Source organism: Hyperoodon ampullatus (assembly GCF_949752795.1).
Source record: "Hyperoodon ampullatus genome assembly, chromosome: 2".
In the NCBI taxonomy this organism is placed as follows: Eukaryota; Metazoa; Chordata; class Mammalia; order Artiodactyla; family Ziphiidae; genus Hyperoodon; species Hyperoodon ampullatus.
The window spans coordinates 69,625,118-69,639,319 of NC_136915.1; the positions used below are offsets into that span (position 1 = coordinate 69,625,118).

At 38.0% G+C, this 14,202-nt stretch overlaps 1 protein-coding gene across 1 annotated transcript in view; it reads left to right on the top strand.

Annotated features, from left to right (window-relative positions):
• Nucleotides 1-7,648: 7,648 nt before the first annotated feature.
• IFI44 (interferon induced protein 44) overlaps nt 7,649-14,202 on the top strand; it is a gene marked incomplete at both ends in the record, with an annotated part of 39,844 nt that continues 33,290 nt past the window's right edge. Inside the window, 5 exon segments of the mRNA XM_079721141.1 lie at nt 7,649-8,084; nt 12,648-12,684; nt 13,385-13,520; nt 13,524-13,580; nt 13,736-13,885. Of these exon segments, the coding sequence (XP_079577267.1) occupies nt 7,649-8,084; nt 12,648-12,684; nt 13,385-13,520; nt 13,524-13,580; nt 13,736-13,885 (816 nt within the window).

The window sequence follows — 14,202 nt, forward strand, 5'->3', positions numbered from 1 at the left end:
CTTTTTTTTTTTCTATAAAGGTGTTAGATAAATGATGTCACAATTCTGAATCCTCCGGCTGTACCCTACTTTGGGAACACTTAAACCTCCAATGGAGCTAAATGTATATTTGGAGTTTAGGTTGGAAAAGATTGGTGAGGGGAGATTCAAAAAGGGATAAGCTTCTCTTTTATCTGAGAGAGAACCTTCCCTGACATTGTGGATTCTGCCAATCTTTCTCTACCATCCTGAGAGATAGTGGGATTCACCACTTTGCTACGTTTTAGAGGCCATTCAGGATGAATAATTTGCAATTCATCTTGATGTACAATCCAGCCCAAATCACTAAAATATTTGTTAGTAAAATCGTGCTAAGGGACACAGTAGATGAAACATAAGTGTGGTGTCAAGTAGAATATCATCTTAAAGTGAGAGGGATGTTGTAGAGACAGTTTTGCTAGAAATTTTGCGCAGTGGGTGGATGAGTGAGTGGGTTGGGCTGTGACATTAAAAAGTGACTGTTTCTTAACCTACGTGTCCATCAACAGAAGAATGGATAAAGAAAATGCAATATTATTAAGCCATAAAAAGAAGGAAGTCCTGCCATTTTAAACAAAATGGCATATGCTAAAAGAAATAAGTCAGATAGGAAAGACAAATACTCTATGACATCACTTTTATGTGGAACCTAACAAAGCTGGACTCATGGAAACAGTAGAATGGTGGTTGCCAGGGGCTGAGGGGTGGGGGAAATGGGGAGATGTTGGTTAAAGGGTACAAATTTCCAGCTGTAAGGCGAATAAGTTATGATAATCTAATGTACAGCAAGGTGACTATAGTTAACAATACAGTATCATATACTTGAAAGTTGCTTAGAAAGTAGTTCTTAAATGTTCTCACCACACATACAAAAAGTGTAATGATTTGAGGTGATGGATGTATTAACTAACCTTATTGTAATCATTTCACAATATATATGTTTATTAAAGCATCATGTTGAACACCTTAAACTTACATAATGTTATATATCAATTATATCTTAATAAAGCTTGAAAAAAAGTAAAAAACCAAAGTGTTTCTTTCTGACAGAAATTGGTAATATTGTACAAATTCACCCAGTATCTACCTTAGCAAGAGGAGTAATTGTGGTGGGTGATGTGTAAGGCTGTGTCTTCTTTAGAAAACTAATCTTAAAGATTATCATATTGCTTCTTCATAAAAAAGGCAGGTTCATAACTAATTTCACAAAATTGATTGGGGGACTCAAGTAAGTCTCAGGTGCTTCAGAGACCAGCTGATGAGTAATTATCTTGTAGGGACAAAATTCCATCTGATGCTAAAGTAGCCACTTGATAGCAAGGCTGATCAAAGTCTTTAGGTGTTCCTAAAAGCTGTGGGAATTTGGATGTCCCCAAATCCCAATCCTAATGTGATGAGTATCTGGGCCGATTTATGGAGGAGAGTAGATTAAGTATACATCTGATTTTTGCCATCAATCTAAGCAAGATGGAATCTTGCCTACCAGTTGCAAACCACTGCAAATTTTTTTTCTGGTGTTGAAGAAAATGCAGGGCACTGGGGTCAGCCAGACAATAGTTTGGATAATAGCTAATATCCAGCTGCACGCCCCTCACATGGATAGATTCAAGCTATTCCAGGCCCCAGGGAAGAAATGTCAGTGTAAGCAAAACTGCAAGTATGGGTTGCAGGAATTGGGATGGGGTGGGGAAGAGACTAACAAGCTGTGCTCAGTGGTGGGTAGATCATTATAGTTTTAAAAGGTTTTTAAACAATTGATTTCTTTGGAATATTTCATGATAACTCCAGTCTGACATCAATAAAAAAATGCAAAACAAACCCATACATTTAAGCCTTTGAGTTTATTTGTCTTCTATTTTGGTTTTATATTGTGAAAGTAATTCACATGTGAGTGGACCACTACAGTTTAAATAAGCATACTAAGATATATACAGTTATGGTATACTGAGTGTATCAGACTCCGTTCTGCCTGATAGGCAATCAGTGGTTCTGTTCTCAGTGCAGGTTTATGGGGGGTGGATTGTCAAATCCCCATGACTGAAGAGTCCAGGGAGAAAAAGAAGTAGCTCATCTGCATGGTAGGACTTCAGATATTTCAAATGTGCAGTACACGAAGCTAGATAATTTCTTAAAATAGCAACTTTTATATATAGTTTTTGTACTTCCCTGTGTATAGTTTGTCCCTCATTTCCCAGAGTCACTTACATTGTCTTCTTAAGAATTAAGATTATTTAAACCAGGGGGTGAAAAAAACCTGCAACAGTGTTCAGACTTTTTTTAAGTTTTATAGTAGACCCTTGGGAGTCCAGGCCATGAAAGGATCTGAACACAGAATTTATAGAATTGCTATGTATTAAAAAAGTAATAGAGGGACGCAGTTCTGTAGAAACTATAAGGTAGTCACCCATCCTGGGAAGAAAGAGGGAAGAGAAATTGTCCATAACTCTGGTGGAAGGATGAAAGAAAGAGAAACAGAATTGAAGGGACCAAGAGGAAGAGTGGTACACAAAGGGGGAATTCTCAGTACCATGTGAGCAGTTACGACACTGACTGGAAGCCAGGGCAATGTGTCCAAAGTCTTCATTCCCATTTGAAGAAGCCCCACACTTCACAAGGTAAAGAAGAAATGTTACCTGATGGTCTTGTCAATGTGGCCTGTGGGCCTTTCATTAATAATGGACTGACTGTCATCTGTAGACTATCCAACAGAAGGACACATCTCTGTTCTGAAATTTAGCTGGCTGAGACTCTCTGAATAGTTGGAGCATATCTGCTTTATAAAGACCTGAGACACTCAGAATACTCCCAACATATAAGGTTGACCCTTGATGCTAAAAGGACCAGTGGGAGTATGCAAAGGGGGACACCAACACAGGTTTTTGGATGGGACCTGTCATACCTCTGAGTTCATATTAAGCATCTATGTCTTCCAAAGGCTCAAGGAAAGGAAAGCTGGGAATATCAATTTCTTGAAGGGACTGGTTCATTCAAATGACATAATTTATGAGCAAGGGCAACCTAAGTTATTGGGTTATTTGTATGTGTTGGGAGTGGGAATGTAGGGGGCAGGTTTGAAACTACATCTTGATAAATGCCAATTCTACAGTATCTCATAAAAGGATTTGCAGTAAGTGCTGACAACCAAATGATCTCTCCCCCCATCTCCATGTCTTGTTTCTTTACCATTAAGGAGCTAAGCCTTACTTATTTCAGTTCCATTGATGATACAAGGAATGTGTCAAATATTACCCTAAGATTCCTAGCTTTCTAACTGAGCTGACAGCTGTTTTCAAGGTGATGTTAGACCAACTGGCTCCAGTCTGAGTTCTTAAGGCAGTCTTCAAAATGGAAGAAGAGAAGATCTTCTGCTCTTTTGAGCCTTTCAGGGAGCAGTGGAACCTGACCATAGAAGGAATTCAGACAGTGATGACACTGTGTTTAACCCTCGCTGATCTCTGCAAAGCTTTTGTTTTATCCAGTGTTCTCTGCTTGAGGCTGCTCCTCCCATCATAGCTTTTCAGAAACCTTCCCATGTTTCTTTGCTGGAGTCAGCTTTAAAGTCTTCCTTAACACCAGCAGCATATAAAGCAGTGGACCCTGATGCACTAAGACCTTCAGGATTGGCCAATTTGGCAAAAGACCTTCTCCACTGACCATGAAAATAGGGGGATGGAACTGCTTATCCTTGAAGACTCACTGAGACCAGCGTGGGAGACCTCCCTCCCTGTTGCTAGCATGGACCACAGCCTCACTCAGCACTGCAGAGTCAGCTTCTCTGCAGGTTCACATCTTTATTTGCAGTGGAGCTACATTCTTTAGCACTTTCCAGCATTTCCCTAGCAGGAGATAGTCACCACTACCTAAATGCCCTCTCCCCATAGTACGACAAGACCATCCCTCAAATTCCCAGCTCCTGAGGAAGAGAGTGAGTCTTTCCAGATGTATAAATGGAGGAGGTGCAGAAGGGAATCTCTCCACCATTTGATGCAGCTGATCACTTCCCCCTTCCTCACGTGGGTCCTGGGATAGCTGAGTCTTCTAACTTTTCTCTACTTTTCTGGCTTTTCTCTACTTTTTACTTTTTTTTTAGTCTTCTTGGATAGACCCTTTTAATAATTGTGACCTCTGGGTATTGGGGATAAGGGCAGGTCTTTGTCCATAGGACCGCTCTTATTAATTTAAACTCATTCTTAGCATATATATATACACATATATATATATATATACTGATCATTCTCAAATTCATTGTCCATCCCTGACCCCTTTCCTGGTCTCTGATCTCATATACCTAACTACCTGTATTATGTATGCACTTACAGATTTCAGTACATTTGGATTCCCCTCAAGAAATCTTCTCCCAGTGTACTCATCTCAATAAATGGCTCCACCATTCACCCAGTGCTCAAGTCAAAATCTTTGGCAGTCATACTAAATTCTCCTTTTTCCTTCCTCCCCACCCTTCTCCCCACATCCAGTCCAGCAATAAGTTCTCTTTTTTTTTTTAATCCTTAAAGACATCCTGATTCTGACCACTTTTCATAACTTCCCCCACTATCACGCTAGTCTACACGACCTTCACCTCTCACCTGATATTGCAATAGCCTTCTGGCTGCCCTCTATTCTTCCTCTTTCAAGAGTGATCACTGACATCATTCTGCTCCATACCTACTTTACTGCAGCCACATTGACCTACTTACTGCTATCCAAGGTTGTTTGTGCTTGCTTTCTCTGCCTACAATGCTCTTCCCTGGATGTTTCAATGGCCCTCTCCCCACTCCATTTACGTCGATTATCCAATGTCATCTCCTCAGACCTTCTCTGATCACGTGATCAAAAGTGGCAGATACCTTCTCTCATCATTAATTTCCCCCTCATTCCCATTTATTTTCCTCATAACACTTTTCTCTAGATGACATTTGTGTTGATTGCCTGCCTTCCAAAGAAGAATATAGGTTTATGAAGACAGGAACTTTGTCTGTCTTGTCTACTATATCCCTAGCCTCCAGAACAGTAGTAGGTAGGCACATAATGGGTGTCTGATAAATATTGAAAGAAAGAATGAATGAAAGAATCTCAGTTCACAACACAAATAGGAAGCTTACCTTGCATAGCTAGAGACATTGGACTTAACAGATAATTAATAGCTTTTGAAAAAGAGCCTCTATTCCAAGTGGAAGATCAGAGATCTCATAGATGTTATTTTTCTTACTTTTATTTTCATATTAATGAATTATTTAAGTATATTTATGTATGCCATTGCCCTTAAACTGTTGCCAGGCAGTTTAATAGTATTACAAATTTCCTTACAATACAGGGAAAAAGAGGATAATATATTGTTTGGAAATTGTGAACTTTTTTTTCTTAACAGCTATAGTAAGGTACAACTAAGATACTTTAAATTGCACCTGTTGAAAGTATGTAATTTGATCCGTTTTGACAAATGTATGTACCTGTGAAACCACTATCACTCTGTTTTCACTTAGATTATGGTTCAAATCTTGGCTCTACAATTTAGCAGTGGAGTGAAATTTGGCAAATTATTATTTATTTTTTTTTTTATTTTTATTTTTTGCGGTATGCGGGCCTCTCGCTGTTGTGGCCTCTCCTGTTGCGGAGCACAGGCTCCGGACGCGCAGGCTCAGCGGCCATGGCTCACGGGCCCAGCCGCTCCGCGGCATGTGGGATCTTCCCAGACCGGGGCACGAACCCGTGTCCCCTGCATCGGCAGGTGGACTCTCAACCACTGCGCCACCAGGGAAGCCCTGGCAAATTATTTAACTCCAATATTCTGTTTATTTATCTGAAAACTGGAGGGAAGATTGGTATCTTTCTCATAAGATGATGATGATGATGATTATTATTATTATTATTATTTTGCAGTACGTGGGCCTCTCAGTGCTGTGGCCTCTCCCATTGCGAAGCACAGGCTCCGGATGTGCAGGCCCAGCGGCCATGGTTCACGGGCCTAGCCGCTCTGCGGCATGTGGGATCTTCCCGGACCAGGGCACAAACCCGTGTCCCCTGCATCGGCAGGCGGACTCTCAACCACTGTGTCACCAGGGAAGCCCTCATAAAATTATTGAAATTAATAAATGAGCTAACATGGAAAGTGTCTTGCAAATAATATGCAATAATTGCAATATTATTGCAATATGATAACTTCTGGCACTTTTTTAGCTAATTAACTATACTTAAATCTGCTTAAAATATCTTTATTAGATATTGCTTTTTAAAATAGAGTCAAAAACTTAATTCCTTTTAGGGCCAGGCAAGTAATTAAAAAATTTCAGAACCAGGAATAGGAGATTTGTGAGGACACTTGGAACTGGAATGATATAAAAGCATTCAAACTTAAAATCCACTCCCTGGCCCCCAGAAGAAGAAAGAAAGGAAGAAAGAAAGGAAGAAAGAAAGAAGGAAAAAAAAGAAAGAAAAGGAAATTTGTTGGCCTTACAAAACAAATCTGAAAGGTTGTGTTCAGCCTATACGACACAAGTTTGTGATCCCCAGCAATGTGAAGTCAGAGAAGGGGTTTTAGTGTGAAATTTACATATTTTAGTATGTATTTTACAAATGAAGTTGACTGGCTTTGTTGAGGAGAAGGAATTGGAGAGGAGGCAAGCAGAAAAATAGAGGGACCAATTAGGAGACTGTTTCAACAATATACATGTATTGATTTAGAATATATTGATAGCAGAGATGAAGAGGAGTGAATGTATTTGAGATACCTTCCGGAGGTAGAATAGACAGTGCTTTCTTGTATGTCCATATACAGAAACTGATTGAATTTTCCTTAAAATATTTTTTAAGTCATTTTAAGAAAAAGTAGCGAGCTATTAGGTTTTTTTCCTTCTGACTTCAATTCCTTGATTCTTCCAATATTATTTTTATATGACTTTACTATCTAAAATTAGCTGGATTCCTTTATGCTTGCTCACTGGAGGGAAATGGGCACACTGCCAACTGGGCTGGGCCACACTGAGTTTGTTTTCTTTTGTCTGAGTCTCTGAAGCCTCAAGGTTGCTGAGAAATTTTCTGCTCCCACTTTGTGCATGCCTACCTGTCCAGAGAGAGCAACTACTCTCAGCTTCAGCCCTTGTATAGATCCTCCAAACAGGTAAATGACTTACTGCTTTCCACTTTTCCCAGCCTCCTGCAAAGAAGTCTTTTTTGTTTTTAACTTAAAAAGTAATTATTTAGGGCTTCCCTGGTGGCGCAGTGGTTGAGAGTCTGCCTGCCGATGCAGGGGACACGGGTTCGTGCCCCAGTCTGGGAAGATCCCACATGCCGCGGAGCGGCTGGGCCCGTGGGCCATGGCCACTGAGCCTGCGCGTCCAGAGCCTGTGCTCCGCAACGGGAGAGGCCACAACAGTGAGAGGTCCGCGTACCGCAAAAAAAAGAAAATAAATAAAATAAAAAAAAATTTTAAAAAAGGGGAAAAAAAAGTAATTATTTAGAATGAAAAACTAGCTAATGACTTTTCTTGTTATCTTTTCACCCTACATTTACTCATTTCATTTGTAATGTAAAGTAAATAAAAAGCATAAATGCAAACTTTGTGGCAGTACATATTATCTGTTTTTCAATATTTAATGGAAAATGGATTTGATTTTCCACCAGATTGAGAAGTATGGCAATGACAACTTGTTTGACATGGATGCAAGAAAAAAAGCTGCAAAATTATTTTGGAGAAAAGCAGTTTAGTCTTCTCTATAAGGCCAGTGTCCATGAATTCTCTAGTGAAAGTTTGCTTCAGAGATGCTCTAAACAAGGACCTACTGTAACAGTGATTTATAGTGAAGATCACATTGTTGGGGCATATGTGCAAAAGAGCTACCCGGAAGACTATTTCATTATCCTTTTTGTCTTTCAAGAGACTACAATTTCAGAATGCAAAATAGGGCCATTTCAACTATCTATGTTGCTTTGTGAAAGTGATAGAAATTCTGAATTCAATATAAACCTAGAGAAAAAAGAGGTGCCTATTAGCATAAATACAATGGACAAACTTGGACTACCTCAGTGTTGTATTTCCTTCCAGGAATGTGAAGTTTTTCGATGTGAAAGTAGGTTTAACCAGATAACGCTATATAGAGTTCTCTTTATGTTTGGAGGGTTCTAGCTGACTCATTCCTGTAAGAAACAATAACTTTTATACTTGTCCTTATCTCCAGGTGGCCCAGACTGAAACCTGGCCACAAATTGTTTTCTACAACACAACCATGGTCAAAAGTAGAATATACAGGGGGCTTCCCTGGTGGCGCAGTGGTTGAGAGTCCACCTGCCGATGCAGGGGACACGGGTTCATGCCCCGGTCCGGGAAGATCCCACATGCCACGGAGCGGCTAGGCCCGTGAACCATGGCCACTGAGCCTGCGTGTCCGGAGCCTGTGCTCCGCAATGGGAGAGGCCACGACAGTGAGAGGCCCGCGTACCGAAAAAAAAAAAAAAAAAAAAAGTAGAATATACAGAGTTTTCTGTGGAGTGTGGGGAACGGGTGGGGAGGAAGCGGTAGGTTGAAAGGAAGAGAGAGAGAGAGAGAGAGAGCACAGAAAGCAACCTTGAAGATTGTGAGCCTGTCAAAAAGAAACCAGAGCTTGAACTTCTTTTGACTGGTACTCAATCCTTTCTGCTGCAGTTTCCTGTCATATCCATATATCAAAAGACCAAAGTTAATTTACCTATTTTTCTACTAAAGGACATTTAAATTGTTTCTTATATTTGCTGTTATAAACAATGCTCCTGTAATATCTGTATGCATATAACTGTGCACAAAAATACTTCTCTATGGTAACTTCCTGGTAGTGGAATTGCTGTTTAAGACTTATGTACATTTGCATTTTGATAGATCCCTTTCAAAAGCTTCAGTTGTCTGCGCTATCCCCAGGAGTGTTATAGAAGTGACTCTTTCCCTGTATCCTTGCCAGTCTTTGCTACTATCAATATTTAGAATCTTCACCAATTTGATGGTCAAAAGATCATTTCTTGTTTTATTTTTTGCTTATCCCTGATTGTTAATGAGTCTATGTGTATTGCTTATTTATATTTCTTCTACAAAATACTTGTTTATATCTATCCACTTAAAAGAAGGGCTCCTGGGAGTAGTATTCCTTGAGCATTTGCGTTTGCAAACTAATTGTGGTTTTTGTACTTAAATGACTAGCAGAGTACATAATTCATGGATCACATTTTATTCTGGGGGATACTGTAATGTTTCCACAGCTTTGGTGTTACTGTGGAAAACCTTAGGCCAGATTTATTTACTTGCAGTATTTTTTTTATTGTTTCTCTTTGAGTGATTTGATCTTTCTTATGGCTGCCCCAAACAGCTTAAAATTTTTGTTGTTGTTGAAGTCTGATAAATTTACATGGATACATCATGATGTTGACCCTAACTGATCAGTTAAGTAAACTTTTTATTGAAGTATAATATATAAACAGAAATGCACAATTGATCAGTGTACCAACTGACAAACTTTTATAAATTGGACACAGTCATGTAACCAGTACTCGGATGAAGAAATAGATTATTACCATTGTTTCAGAAGACTCCTTTATGACTCCTCTCAGTTATTACTAACCAAAGGTAACGATTATTCTGGCTCATAGTAACATTAATTAATACTTATAATTTTTCAATTTTATATAACTGGAACTATACCAAAGTGTTCTTCTGTGTCTGGCCTCTTTCATTCAATATTAAGTGTGAGAGGTTGGGCTAATACAATGGATTGGATTATAAAATCAGACCTCTGCAAATCAGATGTCTTACCGAGTATAAAGTTTTACTAATAATTTCAAGAATAAAGACTATCAAAAATCTCAGAGAAGTCAGGAAGAGTACCAAGATATTCTGTGTGGCTCCTAATTTTTTCCTTCCCATATTAGACATATGTTTTCTGGCTAAGAACAGAAGGCAGGGTTTTTAAATGAAGTTTGTGGGCCACCTTACATATTGAAGAGTGGTTAGATTATGGAACATTTATATGTCAGTGATATGGGCTCCCAAATTACGATTAAGGCATGTTGAAGCCCTAAACTCCTGTGTGAGTATACATGGAGACAGGGTCTCTAGAAAGTAATTAAGGTTAAGTGAGGTCATAAGAATGGGACCTTAATCTGATAGGGATAATGTAAGTTTCCATATAAGAAGGGACACCAGGGAGCTTCTTCCCTCTCCCCACGAATCCACAAGAAAAGGACTTGCAAGCACACAGCAAGATGGTAGCCACTTTCCTACAAGCCAAGAGGAAAGGCCTCAGAATGAAACCTGCTTTGCCCACACCTGGATCTTGGACTTAGCCTCCAGAATGCGAGAAATAATTTTCTGTTGTTTAAGCCACCCAGTCTATGGTAATATGTACAGCAGCCTGAGCAGACTGAGACAATCAGCTTATGTGACATTTCTGGGAAGACATGCCTCATAAATCCATAAAATCTGGATTTATTTACTGTAAGTAATTCTTAGCCAGGAACATCCTGTCAAAGACATTCAAGAGATAAGTACTCTCCTTGTAGCAAATATCATTAGTTTATTTCCCAGGAGACAAGATTATTAGCATATTTATAAGAAAATTAGTCCCAGTCACTTTTTTTTTTCTTTCCCTGGTAGAGTAAGTGAATGTATCCCAGGACAGCTATTTTAACTTATAACTCCCTAGTGATTCATCCATAGTATTATATGCAGTAGTAATTTTTTACTTTTAATTTTTATATAATATTCCATTGTAATGATTCCATCACACTTTAAAAAAAAATCAAATCACTTTTGGTGACCATTTGGGTATTCCAGTTTGGAGCTATCACAAATAATACTGCTATAAATATTCTTCTGCGTGTCTTTTGGTTCATGTATATACATAATTTTTTAAAGAGTATAAGTATGAAATTTCTGGGTCATTGGGTATGTAAATTTTCAGTTTTGGTAGATACTGATAAAGTTTTCCAACACTGTCATACCATTCCACTACAAGCAGTGTATGAGACTTTCTGTCACTCTAAATCTTTCCCCAAACCTTTTATCACTGGTCTTACAATATGTAGCCATTCTGGTATGTGACCTGTGGTGTGACATTTTGTGAATTTGGCTTTCTTTGATTAGACTAGTTAGTAATTTATTTATTTCATATTTTAAATTAATTACTATATTAATTTATCCCTTTTTTCAATTTATGAATTTGTCTTTTTGTTATTAATATATTCTTATATTTCTAAGGTTTGTTCCCCTCTATTCTTTTCTATTCCTTTCCTTCTTTCCTGTTATTCACGAAAGGTACTTTTATCCCAAGATTGATATGAAGCATTTATATTTTTGTTATTTCCTATATATTTACTATTGTGATTTTTAATTTCCTTTTGGATGTTAAAGTATCTAAAAAGTGATTTGTAAAACCCTAAGACATTGCCCTTCTCTTTGTTTACACTTGTTCTTTTCCAGTTTTATTATATTGCAGTCATTGAATGCAGTTCTTCACTATTTCTACTTTTGGTAATTTAAAGAGGCTTTCTTTGTAACCATACATACAGCTATATTTATAAATGTTCCACACAGTATTATTTTTTTTTTTGTTTAGAGAATTACCAACATCTCTACACCTAATCCTTTCAGTTTTAAATCCACCATAAAAAAGTATCTCTTTCCAGGGCTTCCTTGGTGGGGCAGTGGTTAAGAATATGCCTGCCAATACAAGGGACACGTGTTCGAGCCCTGGCCCAGGAAGATCCCACACGCCGTGGAGAAGCTAAGCTCGTGCGCCACAACTACTGAGCCTGCGCTCAAGAGCCCACATGCCACAGCTACTGAAGCCTGTGTGCCTAGAGCTCGTGCTCTGCAACAAGAGAAGCCACCACAATGAGAAGCCTGTGCACTGCAAGGAAGAGTAGCCCCACTCACCGCAACTAGAGAAAGCCTGCACACAGCAAGGGTGACCAAACACAGCCAAAAATTAAAAACAAACAAACAAACAAATTTATTTAAAAAAAAATTATATCTTTCCAAGAAACAAAAGAATTCTGGGCCTTAGTCTCATTGGTTCAAATGAAGACCTAAGCCCACCCCTGAACCACTCACTGTGCTCTGATTGGCTATGCACAAGTACTACATTCTCTTCTGTACCAAGAAGAAAATCAGTTGGATTGGAAGTTCCAGGAAGCCCAATTGTTGATAGCAGGTTTTGGAGAAAATCTGGTGCCTGTGGTTTTTTGATTTATGTGTCCTTGCTCATTATCCCTTTCAGACCTATTGGATTTATGGAGGAGAAAATATTTTAGAGTGTTTCCAGTCTTTCCCTAGCCTGTCGATGCCTCTAGACCTTGCTTCTCTGATTCAGAGAGAACTCCAGCCCTCATCTCTCATGTTGGAGTGGGCCACCCACTACTGCTGAGTAATTTGGTGAGAAAAGATCTGCTGACACTATAGTCTTGCAGTGCCTACATTGAGTCTAGTTCTGGACTCTTCAAGTGAAATATGTTAAGATTTCCCATAATTTTCTCCACTTGCTTTTCATCATACTGCACTGTTCCTACAGAAAGGCTATTTTTATATTTTTCCCTAGTGAGTTAATGGCATTCATTCAGTGCCAGTCGTTCAACAACTTGTAATCTTCATTATTCTTTGATTATTTCTCTAGATTTATTGGACAAAAGGAGGATGGATGGGATCACTGAGTAAGTCAATGTTCTTAATGTTCTATTATTCTATTCATTATCTTAGACTTATTCTATTATAGGTTTTGTCAATAAAATTCATAGCACAAATTATAGCAGATAACTTGTGGATCACCAGGAACAAGTTATATTTATAATCATAAAATATTTCATAATAGTAATGTTAAAACAAAAAGAATACTGAGTGGATGAAAGACATTTCTAATGTTTTTATATACTTGAAAGGAAATAATTATTTGTCTGAATGTCTACACTTTTGCTTAGAATTCTTACAGCTATGGTTGGTTTCAACTACTTCAGAGCAGGGGTGGTTGGCAGGTGAGGAATACCTATCATGAACTTCAAGAACATGTTAGAAATTTTCTACTTCTATAAACCTCAAAAGTCACGTATTATGTTGTGGTTTTTGAAGTTTATTATTGATAATTTATCTTCATGTTTAACATAATTGCTGTTTATTCCAAGGTTTATATATGCTTAAATCTGAAAGTTTTATGTCTGATTGGATTTAGTTAAAACTGTTACTTTTACTTCTTTTACAATAGGATTTGAGATAGGATATTTTCATGTCTTTTTATACAAGATGTTAATCAAAAATAAATAATAACATATGAGAAAAGAGACTGAATTCTAGGAAAATTTATGGTCGAGTCTTGTGACCTAACCTTAGTCAACTGTTAAAATTGTTTTGTCTAAACAGGCTCAAGGAGAGCTTATTGTCTGCTATAAGAACTTATGAACCATATGGAGGCCTGGTTCACCAAATACGAATTCTGCTTTTGGGTCCAATTGGAGCTGGGAAGTCTAGCTTTTTCAACTCAGTGAAGTCTGTTTTCTGAGGCCATGTAACAAACCAGGCTTTGGTGGGGTCTAAGACAACTGGGGTATCTGAAAAGATGAGTCTATTCTAGGTCACTCAGCCTTTGCTTCTTTGTTCAAGTTAATTATATTTGAAGTCTTTTGCTGATCAATTTCATTACATGTACACTTCATTTCAATTTACAGTTTTTTAGAAAATGAACTTTTAAAGTTGCTTTTTTTTCCTCTGCAGTACAGAACATATTTCATTAAGGATGGGAAGAATGGCAACACCCTGCTATTTATTCTGTGTGACTCAGTGGGGCTGAGTGAGAAAGAAGAAGGGCTGTGCATGGATGACATACCCTATATCTTAGAAGGCTGCATTCCTGACAGATACCAGGTAAGATTTGACTAATTATTGAGAAAGTATAATTGATACTTGAAATGTTTATTTTTGCCCACTATCGACAATATTAGACTCTACTTTAGTGCACTGGCATTTATTTTATTAAACTACACTTGTTCAAGATATTTTTCTGCTTTTTGATATTTTATTTTATAAAGAATTAAAACATCCATAGGTTTCTTCTCTCATAGTTGTTATAACAACTTTGAATGTTGTTATACATTCAATTGCTTTTGGCTATGTGAAACAGAAATCTAACTACATCAATTTACTCACAAGGGTGATTTTTCTTATGTAACAGAAAGTTTGAA